This window comes from Dermacentor albipictus, chromosome 2, assembly GCF_038994185.2.
Source record: "Dermacentor albipictus isolate Rhodes 1998 colony chromosome 2, USDA_Dalb.pri_finalv2, whole genome shotgun sequence".
In the NCBI taxonomy this organism is placed as follows: Eukaryota; Metazoa; Arthropoda; class Arachnida; order Ixodida; family Ixodidae; genus Dermacentor; species Dermacentor albipictus.
In genome coordinates this window covers 69,612,726-69,630,579 of record NC_091822.1, presented here as the reverse complement: position 1 = coordinate 69,630,579, position 17,854 = coordinate 69,612,726, and the positions used below count along the sequence as shown (strand labels likewise).

The 17,854-nt window shown below is 46.4% G+C and overlaps 3 protein-coding genes across 4 annotated transcripts in view; 1 reads left to right on the top strand and 2 right to left on the bottom strand.

Annotated features, from left to right (window-relative positions):
• The window catches only part of APC7 (anaphase-promoting complex subunit 7), a 46,383-nt gene extending 30,640 nt beyond the window's left edge, over positions 1-15,743 (bottom strand). For both annotated transcript variants that reach the window (XM_065439933.1, XM_065439932.1), the window contains exons 1-6: positions 15,418-15,743; positions 15,216-15,338; positions 15,038-15,118; positions 14,865-14,948; positions 7,047-7,162; positions 4,452-4,580 (exon numbers count right to left, since the gene is read on the bottom strand). In XM_065439933.1, coding sequence (XP_065296005.1) covers positions 4,452-4,580; positions 7,047-7,162; positions 14,865-14,948; positions 15,038-15,118; positions 15,216-15,338; positions 15,418-15,501 — 617 coding nt within the window. In that variant the 5' untranslated portion in view covers positions 15,502-15,743. The remainder of the gene's footprint in view (positions 1-4,451; positions 4,581-7,046; positions 7,163-14,864; positions 14,949-15,037; positions 15,119-15,215; positions 15,339-15,417) is intronic.
• Positions 12,504-14,511, bottom strand: LOC135908185 (uncharacterized). Its single transcript, XM_065439934.1, has one exon. It carries the CDS (start codon positions 14,158-14,160, stop codon positions 12,580-12,582), a length of 1,581 nt encoding a protein of 526 aa, XP_065296006.1. The 5' UTR covers positions 14,161-14,511; the 3' UTR covers positions 12,504-12,579.
• A 182-nt stretch (positions 15,744-15,925) lies between the features above and the next one.
• On the top strand, positions 15,926-17,518 carry LOC135908183 (general transcription factor 3C polypeptide 6). The gene has a single exon (XM_065439931.1). The coding sequence runs from the start codon at positions 16,039-16,041 to the stop codon at positions 16,501-16,503; it is 465 nt and encodes a 154-aa protein (XP_065296003.1). The 5' UTR covers positions 15,926-16,038; the 3' UTR covers positions 16,504-17,518.
• The last annotated feature ends 336 nt before the right edge of the window (positions 17,519-17,854 follow it).

Sequence of the window (17,854 nt, the reverse complement as noted above, 5' to 3'; positions counted from 1 at the left end):
TTGCCCGATGCTGTCACTCTCTAGTAAGCATGCTGAAACAAAAAAATGATTTAATCCAGTTTGAATAGTAAGGAGTAATATCTATTTTATTTAAAAAGAAAACAGAAGGAAGGTGTTAGTAAAATGCACAGCGAAAGCAATGGTAAAGCCCATTCCAAATTGAGTCGAACATTTTCAAATACGAATGAAAAGGAGATGCATACATAAGTAAATATTTTTTTAATATAAGCTATTTCTGTCAACTGATAGCAAGCTCATCTGTATGAGGTCCTGAACTTTGTCACAACTAAGGTTCTCTCTCAGCAGCTGGGAAGTCAACCTCAACTGTCCTGACATACTCTCAGCCCGTACACAACATCTCAGTGTTGGGTTTCACTGCTTAGACAATTTATTTTGGTTTGGATGAGGGACACCTGTGTCTCAGCGTCAGCCATCACTTAGTTTTTTTTAGCTCAAGCTCCTTCTAAAAGGCGGTGGCACCCTTCCTGTCCCGTTAATTCCTCAGTGCGTCGGTCCTTTCTGTTCTCATCCTCCTTCTACCACGCTTTCACCACTTGGATCGTCTGAAGCATCCTCTTGGTCAGTTGTACAGTCAACATTTGATTTTTCGGACTTCCAAGAGGCCGCAAAAAAAAACTGAAAAAAAAAAAAAACCGGGCAGTCTGAAAAAAAATTAATGCATGTCTTTAACTGCCTTTAAGGGCTAAAATTACCACAGGCACGTCTGAAAAAGCTCTGAAGGCCTGCCAGTACGCTTATTAGCCATATCAGGGCTTGTACTGTGACAGGAGACGGGGTGCACGCATGTGTAATTAAGGAATACATACTGTGTCCCGTGACAATTGCCCCTTCCCACGCTTGTTATGCTTCACCGCCTAACAATAATGTATGAGGCGAAGCTAACTTTCGGAGACTGGCATTACGCAACCCGCTGTGCTCTGCGAGCTTCAAAGCCAATTGCGAGGATTACAAAGGCGGAGTCGGTGCCATTGGTGATAGCGGCGAATTCTTTCAATGAAAAACACGGCACCGCACGGCAAGAAGCTTAATAGCTAAAAAAAAAAAAAATAGCAGCTAGGCCTAACGTTGCCGCGGTGGTGGTTACGGCTGCCAGCGGATCTGCCTGCGAGAGTGCCGGTTCGAGGCGGCGAGATAATCAAAATAGCGGCGGTGGCGGCTTTGATTAATGCCATTTCAGACCTGCAGTCAGGGCAATATACATTGACTATATGGAGTACGTGCTGGTGCCACAAAACCGTGCAAATTATCGGGCATGTCCAAAAAATCGGGCGTCTAAAAAATCGGTCGTTAATTACTCTGGCAATACATCGTGCCAATGACACGGCGTCAATGACGATTCATTGCTATTCCTCTGTTACTGGAGCCAGCATTAACACGACTTTCGTTCCCTTTCAATAAAGTTACAGCTAATTTTCCCTGATAGAAGCACAAATTCCCTGAGTTTTCCCGGAGTTTTTCCAGACTGTTCAAATTCCCTGAGAATTCCCGGTTTTCCCGGTTGGTAGACACCCTGGTCAGGTGAATGACAAAGCATAGGACTAAAGAACAAGTATGGCAGAATTCAAACAAAAAAAGAAAAAGAAACAATGCAGCAACATTAAAAAAAGAAAAAGAAAACTTTTCCATAACGCGATTTTCAACTCTGGCCACCTCACTCGCGAACCTTATGCTTTTCCACAGCACCACGAAACCAGATGAAAATATAAGCTATTACAGAGGTTCTGTATCGGCTGATCTTATACGTCAATGTACAGTTAAACCTCGACATACTGAAGTTGGTAAAGAAGGCGATTTGCTTTGTTATATTGAAATTTCGTTCTATTGAAGTTGAATCTTTTATGCAAATAAGTACAGTCACTGATCGATTTTTCTTACTTGGAAAGGGGCCGGAGAATTTTCTGAATTACCAGACAATTGAAAAAAGCAAATTTGAATGAGAACACAATTCATCTTGATACATTTAGGAGTTGGCGACGAACGATACGGTTTCATGCCATGTCGACAAAGTCTTCACATCAGTGGTATGACATGAAGCCAGCCACGCTTTCATGTGCGCTCCGACCCTGCGGCTGATAGTGTCGCCCACACTGGGACAACACTATCAGGAAAAGCACCAGCAACGGGGAGCGAATGCTCCGTTTGCCTCTCACTCCACCAAGTCTCCGAAACTTGAGATTACACAACCTCCAATACTATATGTGCTGGAAGACAGCTTACATGATGTCACGTCGTCTCGGCACGCCCGCTCTTTGCACATGCGGTAGATTACCTCTAAAGCAGGACCCATGGCTGCGTATGCGCTCAGCTGCACTTGCAGCCATGCGCAGCCACAGCCGAGACGCATGCCAGAAAACGAAACGTGCGCAAACATAGCCCCCCCACCCACCTGCCTCGCATCACGTGCGCTTGATCAGGTTACCTCGGGCTGTCTTCTCCCTTCCTTTGTCTCCGCCCTCACACACTTTCACTCGTATATTAAAGCAAACATTGTGCTGGGTGCAAAAGGATCTTATCGGACTTGGACCTTATACCGAACATGATGCAGCTCCACTTTAGCGGTCGCTCTTGTTGTGCGATTTTAGAGGTGCGTTTGTGAACAGCCGCTTGTAATTAAATCATTTCCCCATCTGCATCTGCGGAAGTTTCCATTTATTGTCTCGACACTCCGTGGCGGCGGCAGTGAAATTTAATTATATTTAGATGGTCTACAAACACACTTCGTTATATTGAGGTTCTAAGTGCATGCTGTTCTATGGACAAGAGGTTGAGAAAAGCAAGATATTTGTTATATCAAAAATTTCATTATATTGAGGTTTAACTGTAGTTTTATGGTTATAATGAAGGGCTTCCTCACTATAGTCAGTTCCACTGCAGTAAGCATCTTCGTCTATAGGTCTGTTCTAAAGCACATGGGGCGCAGTGTGGTTAAAAGCCTACTGCACGCTTTTAGTACACAGTGCGGTTCCTTGCTTCAGGCGGCGCAATGCGAGCATTACATTTCGCATTGGCAGCATTCGGCATCACCCACCATTTCGATTTCGTCTCAGTGTCCCGTCCGGTCTCAATACACTACGTAATGGCAAAACAACAAACGCGTCATGGGCTGCTGAAGCTCCACCAGCTCGATGCGGTGCCGTAATGATTTGTGCAACACTTCGAATTACGTAGATGTCAACTAGAGCTGGGTCTGTCCCCCCCCCACAAATTTTTAATTACTTCAGATCACACATTTTCCCGGTTAATATGTTCTTGCTCGCATCTTTTTTTAAAACATACGTATGAACGGGGTTCTAGTGTATTCGTACCCGACACAGAAATTTCCCAATAACCCACCTATAGTGTGACGAATGTACAATAAAAGAGCTGCAGATGCTGCAATAAATATGATGCACTCAGGATGCAGCATAGGTTCAAAAGCAGAAGTTCAGGAACACACTAGGCACACTGCTGTGCACAGACAACAAGAGAACTTGCACTTCAAATTGTAAAATGACGAGACTGCGCATCAGCGGTAACAAGAAAGCAAAGTAAAACAAATACATTGCGTGGCACTATGATTGACGGTATGAGAGTCAAAGCTATATAGCAGGTTATGAGAGATGCCATAGCGGAGGGCTCCAGGTTAATACAAACGTTTTTGTTGCTGCATACAAACGCTTTTTCTATTCTTCTATCATTGCATAACACGTGCAGCACAGTCGCTGAACAGGCGCCATGGCCGAGATTTCAGCTTGCTTGTGCTCAGCAACAGAACACCAGTTGTGGCCAGCGAACCTCTCCTGCAGATGACTTGCTCTATTCCCACTTTTCACATAATGGAACAAAACAGTTTAGTCTCAGTATACCACAGGGACATGCCGTGGGAGCAACAATGTACACAAGTTCAAGAAATGAAAAACTAAGCAAGTTGCGAGGTTGTGCAGTGTGGGCATCAATGCTGCTGTTGCAAGACAATGAAATGCGGTGAGCAAAAAGCTCTCCCCACTAGAATAGGCAAGGCCTGAGGCATGATTTGCAACTATGACAGCATACGAGAATGGAAAATTTAACTGAACGAAACAAAGGCAATAATGTAAGGCATACCTAAAATTATGCAAGACAAGCTTTCAACAAGAGTTCACAGAAATGTCCATCCCAGGTACTCAGCCAAACCTCAAAAACCTAATCCCTGGCTCCACTGTGGACACTTCAAGAGTTCCCAGTGTTTCCATTTGGCAAGCTGCATACCATTATGCCTGTAGAAAATGCATCATTAGTCCCATTTCGCTATACTTCCAGGGTCCTTTTATCGCACACTTTGAAGGCAAACACAGGTCACAGGCTTTCTTTTTGCTCGCAGCTTCTGGCTGAATGCTGAGGTCAGCTGTTGTCATGTGAAAGTCACAGTCACCACTTGGGGCTAGGCCCAGTTCTATTTTAAATGCACGCACCATTCCATGTGGGGCGGCAAGGAGGAGCCACTGGAGCCGCCCGGGTGTAGCACCAGTGCAGCCACTTCCACTGCCTTGACGCCCAGCTCCAGAAGACCTTTGGCGGCTTCCAAGGCGAGTGGGCACTCCCTGCAGAAAGCAGCGCACAAATTGCCATCACCAACACTGTCGAGTAGTGCAGTGTACTTGCCCTCAAAGAAAAACAAGAAGGAACCTTGGCAATCTGTTCATCTTGCCAAACTGAGTTCAGTTTAAGCATATATTGCTTAACTGAAGTGAAGAGCATACACTGGATTTATGTGGATCTAAACAAATGGTTCAGTCAGCTGGTCGATCATGAGCACTGTACAGTGTTGCGGTGGTGCGCTTTACATTCAGCAGGTTGTAATCAAGCACTCAGAATGCATTTGCCCGATTCATTCAGAGTACTGGGCTCCAGCTTAAACTGCTTGAAGGCGCTCATCTTCGAGCTGGGAACACAACCAATACCCGATATTTCCAGTCACGTGACTTCTCCAACTGCTCTTAGAACAGCAGAATATTCTGGTCGGGCTAGCTTTCGTTTGCTTGACTAGACTATAAGATGCTTGTAGAAGAGTTGACTGTTGGGCTAGTTGGTCGTCCATATTTGAAGTAGTAATCTGCTTGTCTTCTGCTTGGTAGGCGCATGTGTGACAAGAGGATATATATATATGCACCATCCTTCCTTTCATTAAACAGTTGTGAGTAGAGCTTGTCTTTGTCCGTCTTTTTTGTGTCCGTGGTTTTATTCGCGCTAAGCTACTACTTCAAATATAAGATGCTTGAGCTGTTCCACTCATTAAAAAGTTCAGCCTGGATTCTTCGAAGCAGCTCTCTCCTTTTTCTCCCTTTATTAGAAGAAATCCTTTATTAAGTAACTTTTTATTTATTGTGACAACTCATTTGTTAATTAGAGTTATCACTTTGCAACATCACCATAATAATCTCCTTAATCAAGCAGGGTGCTTAGAGGGACCCTAAAACGATTCTGACAATTTTGCACGAATGTACCGAGTTGTTAGGGTAGGTCCTTCTGATCATCAAGCCACACACATTTAAGCGCTCCATGTGAAGTGTGTAATTAATCACATACATTTATAAGGTTTTAAAAACGTGCACTGCTACCGATTGCAATGGTGCTGCTTCCCTAAGTTTTCGGCCACTCCGTCTCCTGCTATACAGCAGGGCCGTGTGATGGGAGTCGGGCTAGCTATCAGGTTGGCCACCCACGTTACGTCATCAGGAACGCTTGCTTGAAACATGCTTCTACATTAGGCTTACTTTTAATGGTATACGTATGCAAAGTAATTAGTGTATCCTTAAAGGTAAGTACACAAATGTAAAAGACCTAGACGTTTCTTCAAACCATTGGCCCACTTCCACCCGACAATGAGGGTTGAATGCTACGACTCTGGCAATGCGGCAGATGATGGGACGTGGAGGGGCTCTCACGTGAAAATAGGAGTGGCGGTGCCTTCTTTGGTGGCAGGAACATGAATGGCATCAGCACTGTATTACGAGCGTCTTGCACTGCCAGGTGTGTGCACGGAGTAAACTGCAGTGACTACACGCTGTAGAAGATGCGAGCGCTGCACAACACTGTCAAGACAGTGGTCACGCACATTGTTGAAAAGTAAGGTGTTTTCAGAGAGCCCTGTTGCGTATGTCATTTACCCAGATTGACAGCCGAAAAATGTTGTAACAAGCTGAAATCCAAAAAAAAGAAAAGTGTTGCAAGGAAATTAAACATGTTTTACAACGTGTCATAATGTGTTTCAGAAAGCTGTCATGTTGAGTCGGACTTTGGAGTAGTGGTACCATCTCTGCCTCCCATGCAGAAAGTGTAGGTTCGATTCCCAATGGATGTACATTTTTTTCTTCGTAATGTCCTTTTTTTAGATTCTAGAGTAGCAAAAACATTTAATAAGCCCATTTCACCACATTCACAAGCTAGCGGCAGTGCAGTGCTTTCTTTTTTTTCGCTCACAGCTACAAAGAAATTTTACAAGCATAATATAGAGACAATAGTAAACGTATATATTAATGCCTCTTCACTTCATGTAACATTAAAGAAAGAAAGCCAGCGAGCATTGTCCATAGTGTTGCCGCATCTGCATCTGCCACGCGCAGTTTGTCTTTAAATTTCGCTCCATGTAGCCAAGGCTTATCAATAAATACTGTGCAGGAAAGAGATGTGGAAACACAATCAGTTCAAGACAATCAGAAGTAGACAACACTTGCGTCGCTACTTGAAGGAGGCAGGACATAGCAATGTCCGCACGCTGTAAAAGTTGAGGGGAAACGCTACGGCTTGGGGAGAGGGTAATGTTACAGTAAAACCTCATTAAACTGTACCCGCTTAAACAGCAGTTTCGTTTTAAAAGTAATAAAGTCAAATCCCCGATGAGGAGAAGACGGATGGGGTTTGGAGATCAAGCCAGTCGCACACGGAGACGGGATGCAGGGCTCGGTGAATTGTGCCGAGAGTACTGATGTGGGACTCTCGGGCTGTGGGGCTTTCCCACACGGCACGTGTGAAAGACAGAAAAGTTCCTTGCAGCCATGCACACTCACTTGAGGACCTCACGGTAGCATGTGATGGCCGAGCGCTCATTGCCGCTCTGCTGGTACAGCTGCCCCAGGGCCATGTTGACCCTGCTGCTGCGTTGCTTGCCCGGAATGCTCTCCAGCTGCAGCCACGCAATGAGAGATGTGATATAAGAGGGCGAGGAAATGAGCGTGGAGGTTAAGCAACTTGCAAATACATTGCAATGCGAGCTAGACAGCACTAACCAATGCGTTCGTGCAATCGTTCCAAATCATCTGATGTGATGGCAATGCATTTAGACACAACCTATATGTGTGCGACTCGAGTGCTGTTGACTGTCAGTCAGAGGTAGCTTTGTACGAACAGAATTCAGTTATTCTATACTACATAACATTTTGACCGAAAGTGCGGTAGTGTGCTGCTGCCAGCGCAAAGCAGTGGTGGCAGCAGCAGTCATATATTTCTATAAAACTATGTCTATGACACATAAAAAATATCATTTTGCTGTTGATTACTAAAATTACACTTCGCAAGATAGCATAGAAAAGAGTGTCTGGCAAGACGTGACATTCGTCAAATATTCTTGTTTCCTCCTCCCATGTTCTTTTTACCCTAGACCTAAGTCAGCTTTCCTATAGCCATTGTTTAGGAAGAGGTCTAGCTAGGACTAATAAAAGGGTACATAAATGCATATATAAAACAACATCCACGGAGAGTCTTTTTTTCTTCATTTTATTCTGGGCTGCATTGTGCCTGGTGACTGGCACAGCCCTTTCAAGTTCATAAATTTTAGTTGTTTGAGCAGACACAACGGTGAGTTTTTCCAGCAATTCTCACCACAGTGAGGACAATGAGCCTGTCCTGTGGCTGTCTCTGATGACCAACTGCCTTTCAGCTGTGGTGACCATTAACCTCCAGTATATTCATTGGGGGATACCTGGCTGCATAGAAGGATTAGGGACTGTTAATCTTCACAATCTAGAGATAGGATGTGAAAAAATTTACGTTTTCAGCTGGTGTTACGCACATAGGTTCGTTGCCAGCATGCAAATCACTTGTGCCGCATTAACATAAACACTGCGTTAACTATTAGCCATACCAAACTTTGCACACTAGGGAGAGTTTCACCACTGGCAAGCATTTTCTAGAAGTGAGAGGAGGAGAGGCATTACCTTGCATATCGTAACAGCAGGCCTCTTTAGACCAAAACAACTATATCTGACTGTGCAATAATCTTCCAGAGGCAACTGCTTACATGTGTGGCCACGATACACTCTGCGTGAAACTGCAATCTCATTACACCTAGCATCATTCCATGACGTACTTCCATAAATCGAGGTGCATTCCGAGTGCTTGTGTCAGTTTTGGAATTATAGTTTTGATGTTGTAGCTGTGTTTATTTCAGTTTGCACCTTTGTGTGTATCCATACTTCTGTGTATATCCTCCTTACTATATGCTTCAAACAGAGCCAGTATGGTACGCTACATATAATAAACAGGAACAGGGCTTAAACACATTTCTTGAAATGTCAATACTGCCAGCACCCTAAGCACTTTCTTAACTCTGATTTAAAGGCCAGTTTTCATCACTAAAACCGGTTTCCGCACGAGCCTTGCACTACTTAGGACTTGTAAGCTTCAACTTAAGAACTGCCTACGTATGTATATGCCGGCCTGGCTACACAAGATTGAGAGACGTTCCGCCTGATGTGTATGCCCTGCGACGCCGTGGTAAGAACGACAAATCTTACCAAGCCTGCCAACTCCTTTGAAGGAAATGCAATGCATTGCTGCATGGCTAGGTGCATGGTACTGATAGTGGGCACAGCACAAATTTTACGATCTGAAACTTCCATTACTAAGTTCCAAATTTCTGAGCTCTTTCACTATGCCCGACGGCACATGGCACTGCCTGCGACTGACCGCAGCGTTACTTGCATGGTAAAATTTTTTTAGAGCAAAAATGTGATGCACAATTAACTCCCGCTCCCACAACAGACGCCGAGAATATTGAATTGAAGTAAATGCAGTGGCATGTCTGAACTACGTTTTTCTGGTTACGAGGATACATAACTCACCATAGCGATAAAATCACTTACTTTACTGACGATAGCCCTTAAATTTCCCACTGTAAAACGAATTTGCAAGCAAATATAAAGCAATGTATTTTTTTCACGGATATGTTATTTAATTGAAAACATCAACATTGCATGCATGTGTGATAGCTTGATTAAGTCATACTGTCAGTGAGCTGGTCTATGCAGAAGGCGGCACTTCTCTCACCGTCATTCATGGAAATGTGCATGGGCATTGCGACACACTTTTTTTATCTCTAATCAGAATCTGGCTGTAATGTGGTTTCTACAAAAGCATGCGCCAAAGGCGACAGCCTGCACCATTCGTAAATTGCACCACAGGCGGTTAGCCCTGACATCAGCTATGGGCTCCCTGCATCCTGCACTCTCTCATTCCAGAGTGCACAAGCAAGCGCAGTGTGAAAGAGAAAAAGGCAAATACCATTGCTGACATTTGCTGTTTTTCAGCAATGCAGTAAGCACACGCTCAGAATGAGTTCCCCTTTTCCACAGTTCAGCTCCGGTTCTTCCAAGACCTACTTTTGAACTTTTGACTAGCCCCTGTATGCGGAAAGATGTGCCGCATGAAGCCAGGTTAGTGAAGAGACGCGTCTGACACGTCCTCGCATGACACAAGCTAGCCTTGATAAAGGAGTGGCAGGGCTTACTGCTGCGAGCTATCTGCACATGACTTTGGGCCTGGTATGCGAAGCACTCCAGCAATTGTTAAAGGTCACCAAAGCTCGAAAGTGCGCTCCCGACTAAAATGTACTTCAGCACAAACCAGTGGTGCTCTACATAAAAAAGAAAATCGCATAACCTTAGCGACAACAAGACCTCTACTGCCTCCTTTGAGTGTCATGCACTGGGTTGCGAACTTTTGCTGAATGAAGTTCCCTTTGTTCATTAAAAGTTTGTGACCCTGTGCACTACTGCACCTGAAAATGCGAGCCTCGGTTTAACACTTTTGTTACCATGCCTATAGAACACAAGCAATTTGATAGGCAGTTTTCCTACATGCTCTTAGCATATCCATTGAAATTGTTGTACTAGCAAAGTCTGAAATTATGAATGAATGTGAAGCATTTGTTAGATCTGACAATTTCTCAAAGACTGGAGAGCCTTGAAAAATAAAACTGACTGGAGGTATTGTTGAGACTAGCCTCCACTGCTTCTAGCACATTGATAAAATTATGCAAAATTTGCATTTTGGTCAACTCAACATAATTTTTAAATAACAGCAGCAGTGAATACACAAAACCTCCTCTCGGGTTGCCTAATTTTCCAAACGAACGTCTAGACTGTTTTAATGATGTCTCAGCCAATGGTAGGTGCTCAAGAGTGCGCATTATTCTGATAATTGTGTTCAATTTATGTCAAGTGTCACTTTATTTTATGCGAAGCATATTAACGTAGGTTTCGGGCCTTCGCGCGACGCCCGGCGGTGGCCGCCATTGACCCTGAAGCGGGGTCACGTGACATGACGTCACACAGGCTGCAGATGGGGCCTCATATCGCGCCGTCGGTCGCCTCCCGGCGGTGGCCACCATTGACCTTCAAGTGACCTTCAAGTAGGTCACATGATGTGACGTCACGTGATGACGTCACACCGGCTGCAGATGGGGCCTCATATCGCGCCGTCGGACGTCGCCCGGCGGAGGCGCCACCATCGCTGCATCACGTGATACATGCTTCGCATCCACTGGGCTTAACCTTAATAAGCCTCCAATTTTTTCCGACTGTGGGTTGCTGCTACTCATCAGCGTTTTAGCAGTGTATGTACAAATTATTGGGAGCAATCCCTTTAGTCCTGTGGGGTTTTAACTTACAAAAAAGCATGCAGCCGATTTCAGAGGAACCTTCAACTGAATCTTGCTGAGTAGTTTAATATCCTACATTTTCCCTTCCGAGTGACCTTCGGCTTAATCTTGTTAAGCAGTTACATTCTGAACGAAGCCTGCACAAGTGCCTTTGTTCATTACCATACAACATTGTGCAGCACTCCACATTACTGTGCGTCACTGAACAAAGCACCTGGAGGCTCAAGCACTACTCCAACGCACTCTAGACCAATTTTCTTGCACAGAAAAGCTGATTGGATGTGATAACAAAGTATGAGGAGGCTTCTGCATGCACTCTGAACTGACAACCATTGCTTGAAGAGCCTAAAGAGTGAAGTAAAAACAAACTAGGTGCCTTGCCTGCTGCAATGAGCTAAAACAAACACTCCATGTACAATAGGAACTTAACCATTTTCACATTTGCAAAGCTACTGCCTTCCTGCATAGCATGGGCATCACTATGGCTACTATTGATGCCAAGAGCTCTTCATAATAATTTTTTTGCATGATCTGACTTACAAAAGTTGTGAACTATTAGCCAGGTGCATATTTTGTAATTTTCACTTTTCTTTTTACTCTCAGTACTTATACTAGAAATAGCAAATTGCTACTTTCATTCATGTTCCTTGAAGTGCTTCTTCGACGTTTCATATAAGAATTCTCAAAAACTGTCGGAACAGTTATTGCTGTTATACATTTATTCAAAACATGGGTGATCAGGCTTGCATAGCTTTATGCATAGCTGTATATGTTGCAACTACCACTTTTTGAAATAAAATGTTAGAACATAAAAACCAAAAATTGGCACATATTTAGTGGTAATGAAAGAGCTAATGATTCTGGGCAGAAGTACAGGCATCAGAGTGTAGGAGTTATTGGGAAAATTTCTTATGCAGTACAAGTGGGCACAAACCATCAAAGCCCATTTTATCCAAGTCAAGCAATAACTTATGGCACACTTGCCAAGATACGCTGCTGGGAACACTTATTGATTGGTTCCATTAGTTAAAGCTATGAGATGTTATGAGCTATGAGATGTTAAACCTGTGTTGTGATGTTGCACTGACTCCAGAATCAGACTGTGTAACAAGTAACATTAACTGGTGGGGGGACACTGGTATTAAGATCGGCCCACCAAGTTGCCATGATTGGTTGCATCACCTCGGGAATGGGCCTGGTTTACTTGGCCAGACAAAGTGGGGGAAGAGGCATAGAAAGCTTTCGTACAATAGAGAAAATGGCCGCATCAGTGGTAGAAATCTATCGCTCTCTGGAAGCGAAGGTCTGTTCTTTCAATGTAGTAATTATTGGCCACGTACACGTGTGCTTGTGTTTATAGTGTAAAATTCCCGTCATCAAACAAACTAGTTCAGAGACATGAACTGTCCAATGTCACTGACACTGCTCCTGCTGTTAATGTCTTGCTTACGTGTGAAGCTATTTTGCGCAAGAATTCCTACGAAGATTATCAGTTCTGTGAAAATAGCATTAAAAGTGATAGCTAAATATGGATTGATACAAGTTGCAACCTGTCTCATATTGCATCAAGCCAAACCTTCCAAGTAAATCCAAGAAAAATGTCAACATTTATTGTTGTTTTTAACTGCTTCTGTACTTTTTCTGTTTGCTAAGGCCCATCCAGATCACTGTACATAAATTGGCACTTGTCCCGAAATGACTACATGGTAAGGCACTGCCGTCTCGTCTTCAACTTCAAGCACAGGAGTACATTCACTCTCACCAAGGCCAGTCTCCACCGGACCATTTTCAGTCTCGTCGAGAACAAGTTCCACAGTAGGTACATTGCCTTGTACATCGGCTTTGAATTCCCTTTCCACACTTTCCCCATTTGATGCACCGGCGAAATCTGCAGGCATAAGAGGCGGCGTCGGTGGCTCTGTAGACATTACAACTTCCCTAACTGGTGGATGGTCTGGCATTCTCATCTTGCGTTCCAGCCGTGCCCGCTTTTTGCGCAGCAGGCTCCTGGCATGCTGGCACTTCTCCGACAGGCCTGTGCGGGTGGTGCTCATGCCGGAACAATAGATGCTGTGCAGGCGGGATTCCCGCATCTCCACGTAGGGTGGGAGGTGCTCGGCTAAGTGGAACTCCTCGGGCCGCCCGAGTCCGGGACATCGCTCGATACTGTCGAGCCTTTGCAGCAGCGTTTCCGGGTAGTCGGTGCCACCAGCACCCTCGAAGCTGGACAGCCGGCGACCCTCCAGGTAAACGTGACACTCGGCGTGGTCTTCGTGCTCGCGAACTAGCACCAGCTTTTCGGTGACCAGGCGACCCGGCTCATCGTTCGAGATGCGGCACGTGCTGTACGCTATCACCAGCGGCTTCTCGCTGATCACGTGGCACGCCCACTGGCCCGACGGCAGAGGTAGGTCCTTGTACGGGAACGCCGGCGTAACCTCGCACTTGACGACCGGTTCGGCATCGCTGGTCGCGGGCACCTGCGTCACCGTGGCTTCGACCTCAGACGCGTCGCCTACAGCGGCGACGTCCGGCGAAGAAATCTTGGTGGAAGAGGTCGTCGCCGACGTTCGCTTCGGTTTGGGCGCAGGCAAGACTAGTCCTGGCGTAACCTCGCACTTGACGACGGCCGGATCGGCGTCGCTGGTCGCGGGCACCTGCGCCACCGCGGCTTCGACCTCGGACGAATCGCCTACAGCGGCGACGTCTGCCGAAGAAGTCTTGGCGGAAGAGGTCGTCGCCGACGTTCGCTTGGGCTTGAGCGGAGGCAGGGCTACCCTCTGCACCGGCTTACGACGTCTGGGCACATGGCGCGTGTAATACGAGGGCGAGTCCGGGAACATGGTGGGCACCGCGTCCGGCGTGAGCGACGGCTTGCCGCGCATGATGCGCACGACCTCCCCGTTGATGGTGTGCTCGTAGTAGCGCAGGACAAACTGCGGGTCGAAGTGGCGCTCGCACAGTGCCGACTGCGGCGTGAGCCGCTTTCCGCCGGCGCGCGGTGGCATGTACCGCTGCCAGCGCCGGAACATCTGCTCGTCGCGCGGCATGCCGAACAGCGAGCACCGGCGGCCGTCGTGCTCCTGCCGGTGCCGGGTCTTGCTGCACTCGCAGTTCGGCGCAGCACAGTACGTGTGGCGCGCCTTCTTCGCACGGTTGGCGGCTGCGGCGGAGGCCGCTTCGGCCGAAGCGCGCACCGCCTTCGGAGTTCGCGCTTCGCCCACTGCTGCGCTTGTACCGTCCATGGTAGGCACGGGCTGACAGCGAGGATGAGCGGTCACTGACGATCAAGAGCGGCACACTCGCTTGGCTGTAAGCTCGTGGTTGTCAATGCGACGACGCAGACGGGGTGACCAAAGCGACACCATTCCACATCGAACCTAGCGGTCCTGCAGGGCTCCGCGACACAAGCGTCCTTCGAAAACTGCAGCACAGACTGCACAACTTTTCGTCATCTCAAATGAACATCGGCCGGCTAGAGGCAGCGTCGGTTTCGTAATCGCACAAGTGGCGATAACAACAAAGCCGTAATGACAATTGGTCGGCACCTGTGCCGAGAAATTCGTGGTGCTCATTAAAGTGTAACGCGCTCTTCTTTGTGTGAAATCTGTTCATAAAGCAGCGTCGCCTGTTGCGGCAGCCGAGAGCTGCATCGCGCGCAGCAATCTCCGAGGCAATCGTTTCCACTATAGAGATTCCTACAAATATCCCGCAAACCGCCAAAGACAAAAAATGGTCGATAGTCTTCAATTAGCAACATTGCTGTCTACACGTGTCTCGCACAATTTATAAATAATGGAAGCAACGATCACTCAACGCTGCGCAAGCAAATCATCCCGTAGCAACACCACGCGAAAACACGAATAGTGAGCGCGCGATTCAAACTTGTCACCGGTTGTATTCAAGTTGCACTCGGTGAACATTCCGCTGAATTACGAACTTCACTCACCGCAGAAATAGCTTGTGTAGGCTGCTTCATATTCACATGGCAGACGTGAATCTGATACTTGATGTCGTTTTCAGATGTAACGTCCTGCAAAACGAGAAGTGAGTGTCAGATGTCTGCCTCTGTTACAGAGAAAGGGCGCAATGAGGCAGTGGGCACTGACTGAGGACACTTACTCCCGATATGATTGACGTGGGCCCTTTGCCCTTCGCCTTAGCCGCAGACTTCTTTAATTGAATAGCCTTCTGGTAGAGTGCCTGCGGAGGACAAGACGCCAAAAGTGAGCACTTTGGTTTGCTTTTGGTGCACCATGTTTTAGTAAACTTCAGCAGCCATCACAAAGCTGAAACGTACTTCAGCTCTCTTGAAATCCCCCAGCTGCACGTAGGCATCCCCGCAGTACACGTAGCTTTGAAACTTTGCCGACACCGTCATGAAGTCGGGGCAGTGAGAGCTGATGGGATGTGCCAAGTTAAACTGAAATAAGAAGAGTCAAATGAGCTCGACGCAAAATGACGGGGTTTGTTTACCATCGCGCTGACAGTTATCCACTTACCAGAGCTGTGACATTGGAGTACAACTTGTTGTCGTACAGAAGTTTGAGCTGATCGATGAAACTCGTCGCCGCGCTGCTCGACATGTTTGCCTCTCTGAACGCGCACTTCGGCGGCAACTATAGGGTCATAACAAGGCCTATATGATACACTTTTTCTAACTTTACGGCGTAGGCTAACTTCGTTTTCACTAAACCAATAACTGATCGCGTGAAACGCTGCTAAGCGCAGCTAAATGCTCTAAACGGGCAAAATACACTGCTTGCTGTCAAACATGTGTCGGGCGCGAACGGCGAACGTACGCGAGAGTGTCTGCCTGTGCTTGCGATTTGAGCGCCACCAATTGTTAATAAAAGTAAGTTTTGCACTAAAAAAGCTCAAATGGCGAAACTTAAAGTATATTAAAAAATAACATAGCTACGTGTAATGATATTCTTACATTTGATTTTTATTTTTGCACTGCAATAATTTTTAAAATAGAAAGACAATCCAAGACAAGTCTTTCTTTCGCAGTTCATAATGGCCGCGCACAAGTTCAATCCGTGCCGGATGTCGCTTTTCAAGCGCACTGTAAGAAAAAGCGTCGATTATCTGTTGTGATTCACGCGGTTCATCATCGAACCATGGCCGACGATGAAGGGGACGACGAGGTTTACGTCGTCGTGGAGCTCACCGGCGTCATAGACAGCCAAGTGATGGACCTGGCCGGCAAACAGTGCGCCGTTCTCGGCGTCGACACACCAGAACCTATGCTGAAGCTCGGCTCGTACCTTTTTACGGGCGAATATAAGGACACCATCGGGACGTGCGTGCTCTTCGAGGAGATCGAAACAGCCACTGGTGAAGACACCAACTGGACTTCTGAGGCCAGTGGCAGTGGCTGCCGGCCGAAACGGCAGAAACCACAGAAAGAGCTCAGGTATTTCGGCAAAACCGAAAAGCGGCTCGACATGAAGACATCTTTTCTGCAAGAAAAGGCGGCCGTTAGGGCTGCCGAATTAATGCGGGAAGCAGAGAAGCCTGACCAAGAAGACTCGAAGCCTGACCAAGAAGAATCGCCGACAGAGATGGCGGTGGACGATAGCTGAGAATGGGTCGTTGTGGGCCTCTGCATTGACAAAGTCCGAACTTTCGAGAATGTGTCTGGACAAGTATCGTGCCTGCCACGTGCGTGCTGTGGTGCTCGCTCCTCAGCTTGTGCCTACCTCATATTCGTCCTGTCAAGTCGTGCGGCGTCAGTGCGCAGCGGCGCGAATGTTCGGCAGTTTCAAATTTGTTGTCGAAGTCGTTTCCTCTGCGCTCTGCTCCGCTGTACTTGTGCCCGCCTGAGCGACTGTTTTGCATTTCGACATTGTTGCGACAGGTCGCGTAAGGCAAACATTCGGTAAAGTTTCTACAACGTGCGTTATTGACCCCCTTTTTTACCTAACGAACGCCTGACTCAAAGTCTGATTCACTCATCTTCACGAGAGCTGCGAACCCTGTAAATAGCACACTGGCTGCATCAGTTACCCGGTGGCAATCCACAGAAATTATGTCGTGCTCCAACGGCTTTTTGACCGTTAATGGACTCGCTACTTGCCATGCACTTATAATTGTCAAAAAGGGTGGCAGGAGCAATGTGCTTTCTGCCCGATCCTTTCTGCCTAGAATGTGATTTCCCATCCAAGCACGGTACGTGGAACACCAGAATGCCTTGTCATACTTATTGTGCGAACTTCAAAAACTACTCCTGGAAGCCCTTCATTTCATGTGGCATGTTATCGTGTGGGCAAATTTAGCTGCCTGCTGCAGTGAATGAATGTACCATGCCTCCGGTAACTTGTATATAGTTAGTACACGTGCCCACATAAGATGTGGCAGTGTACAGACCTTCAAACCAAGTAAACGTGAAGTGTAGAGAAATTGTGCAGCTTGTGCTGCATTCTTTTTCAAGAACATTTGGCAATACTTTACGCGTAACGCAATGCATACTGTTTCGCTTCGATAGTGATCAGCCCCTGTCACCATCACATTGTCCTTGCCGCCCTTCATGTCAATGTTAACGTACTGAAGTGTGTGACTTGAAGATGAAGACAGATTATATCCTTGCCAACAGACTTATTTTCCCATGTGTGCTTTTGCTTGTTTGCTGCAATGGGACGGCATCTACATTCTAGCGGGAGTGGAATGCAAAAAGCACTTGTGTACTTGCATTTAGGTGCACCTTAAAGATGCCCAGGTAGTCAAAATTAATTTATAGCCCTTGCAATCTGTGTATTGCTTTGTAATAGTAATTAAACCTTGTAATTTGATTCAGTTTACCATATTGGCCTGCAGTGAAAAGCTGCTGAAATTTATTAAGTAATATGGCCGCTCGAATTGAGTAACTAGTGAGCATGATTTAGTTGCAGTACCTATCCAGAGGCAAGTGAGTCCTGCCCAAAACTTTGGGTTTCA

Excerpts from the sequence above, each read along its gene's own strand:
- LOC135908183 (XM_065439931.1), top strand. The coding sequence starts at position 16,039 with ATGGCCGACGATGAAGGGGACGACGAGGTTTACGTCGTCGTGGAGCTC.
- LOC135908185 (XM_065439934.1), bottom strand. The coding sequence starts at position 14,160 with ATGGACGGTACAAGCGCAGCAGTGGGCGAAGCGCGAACTCCGAAGGCG.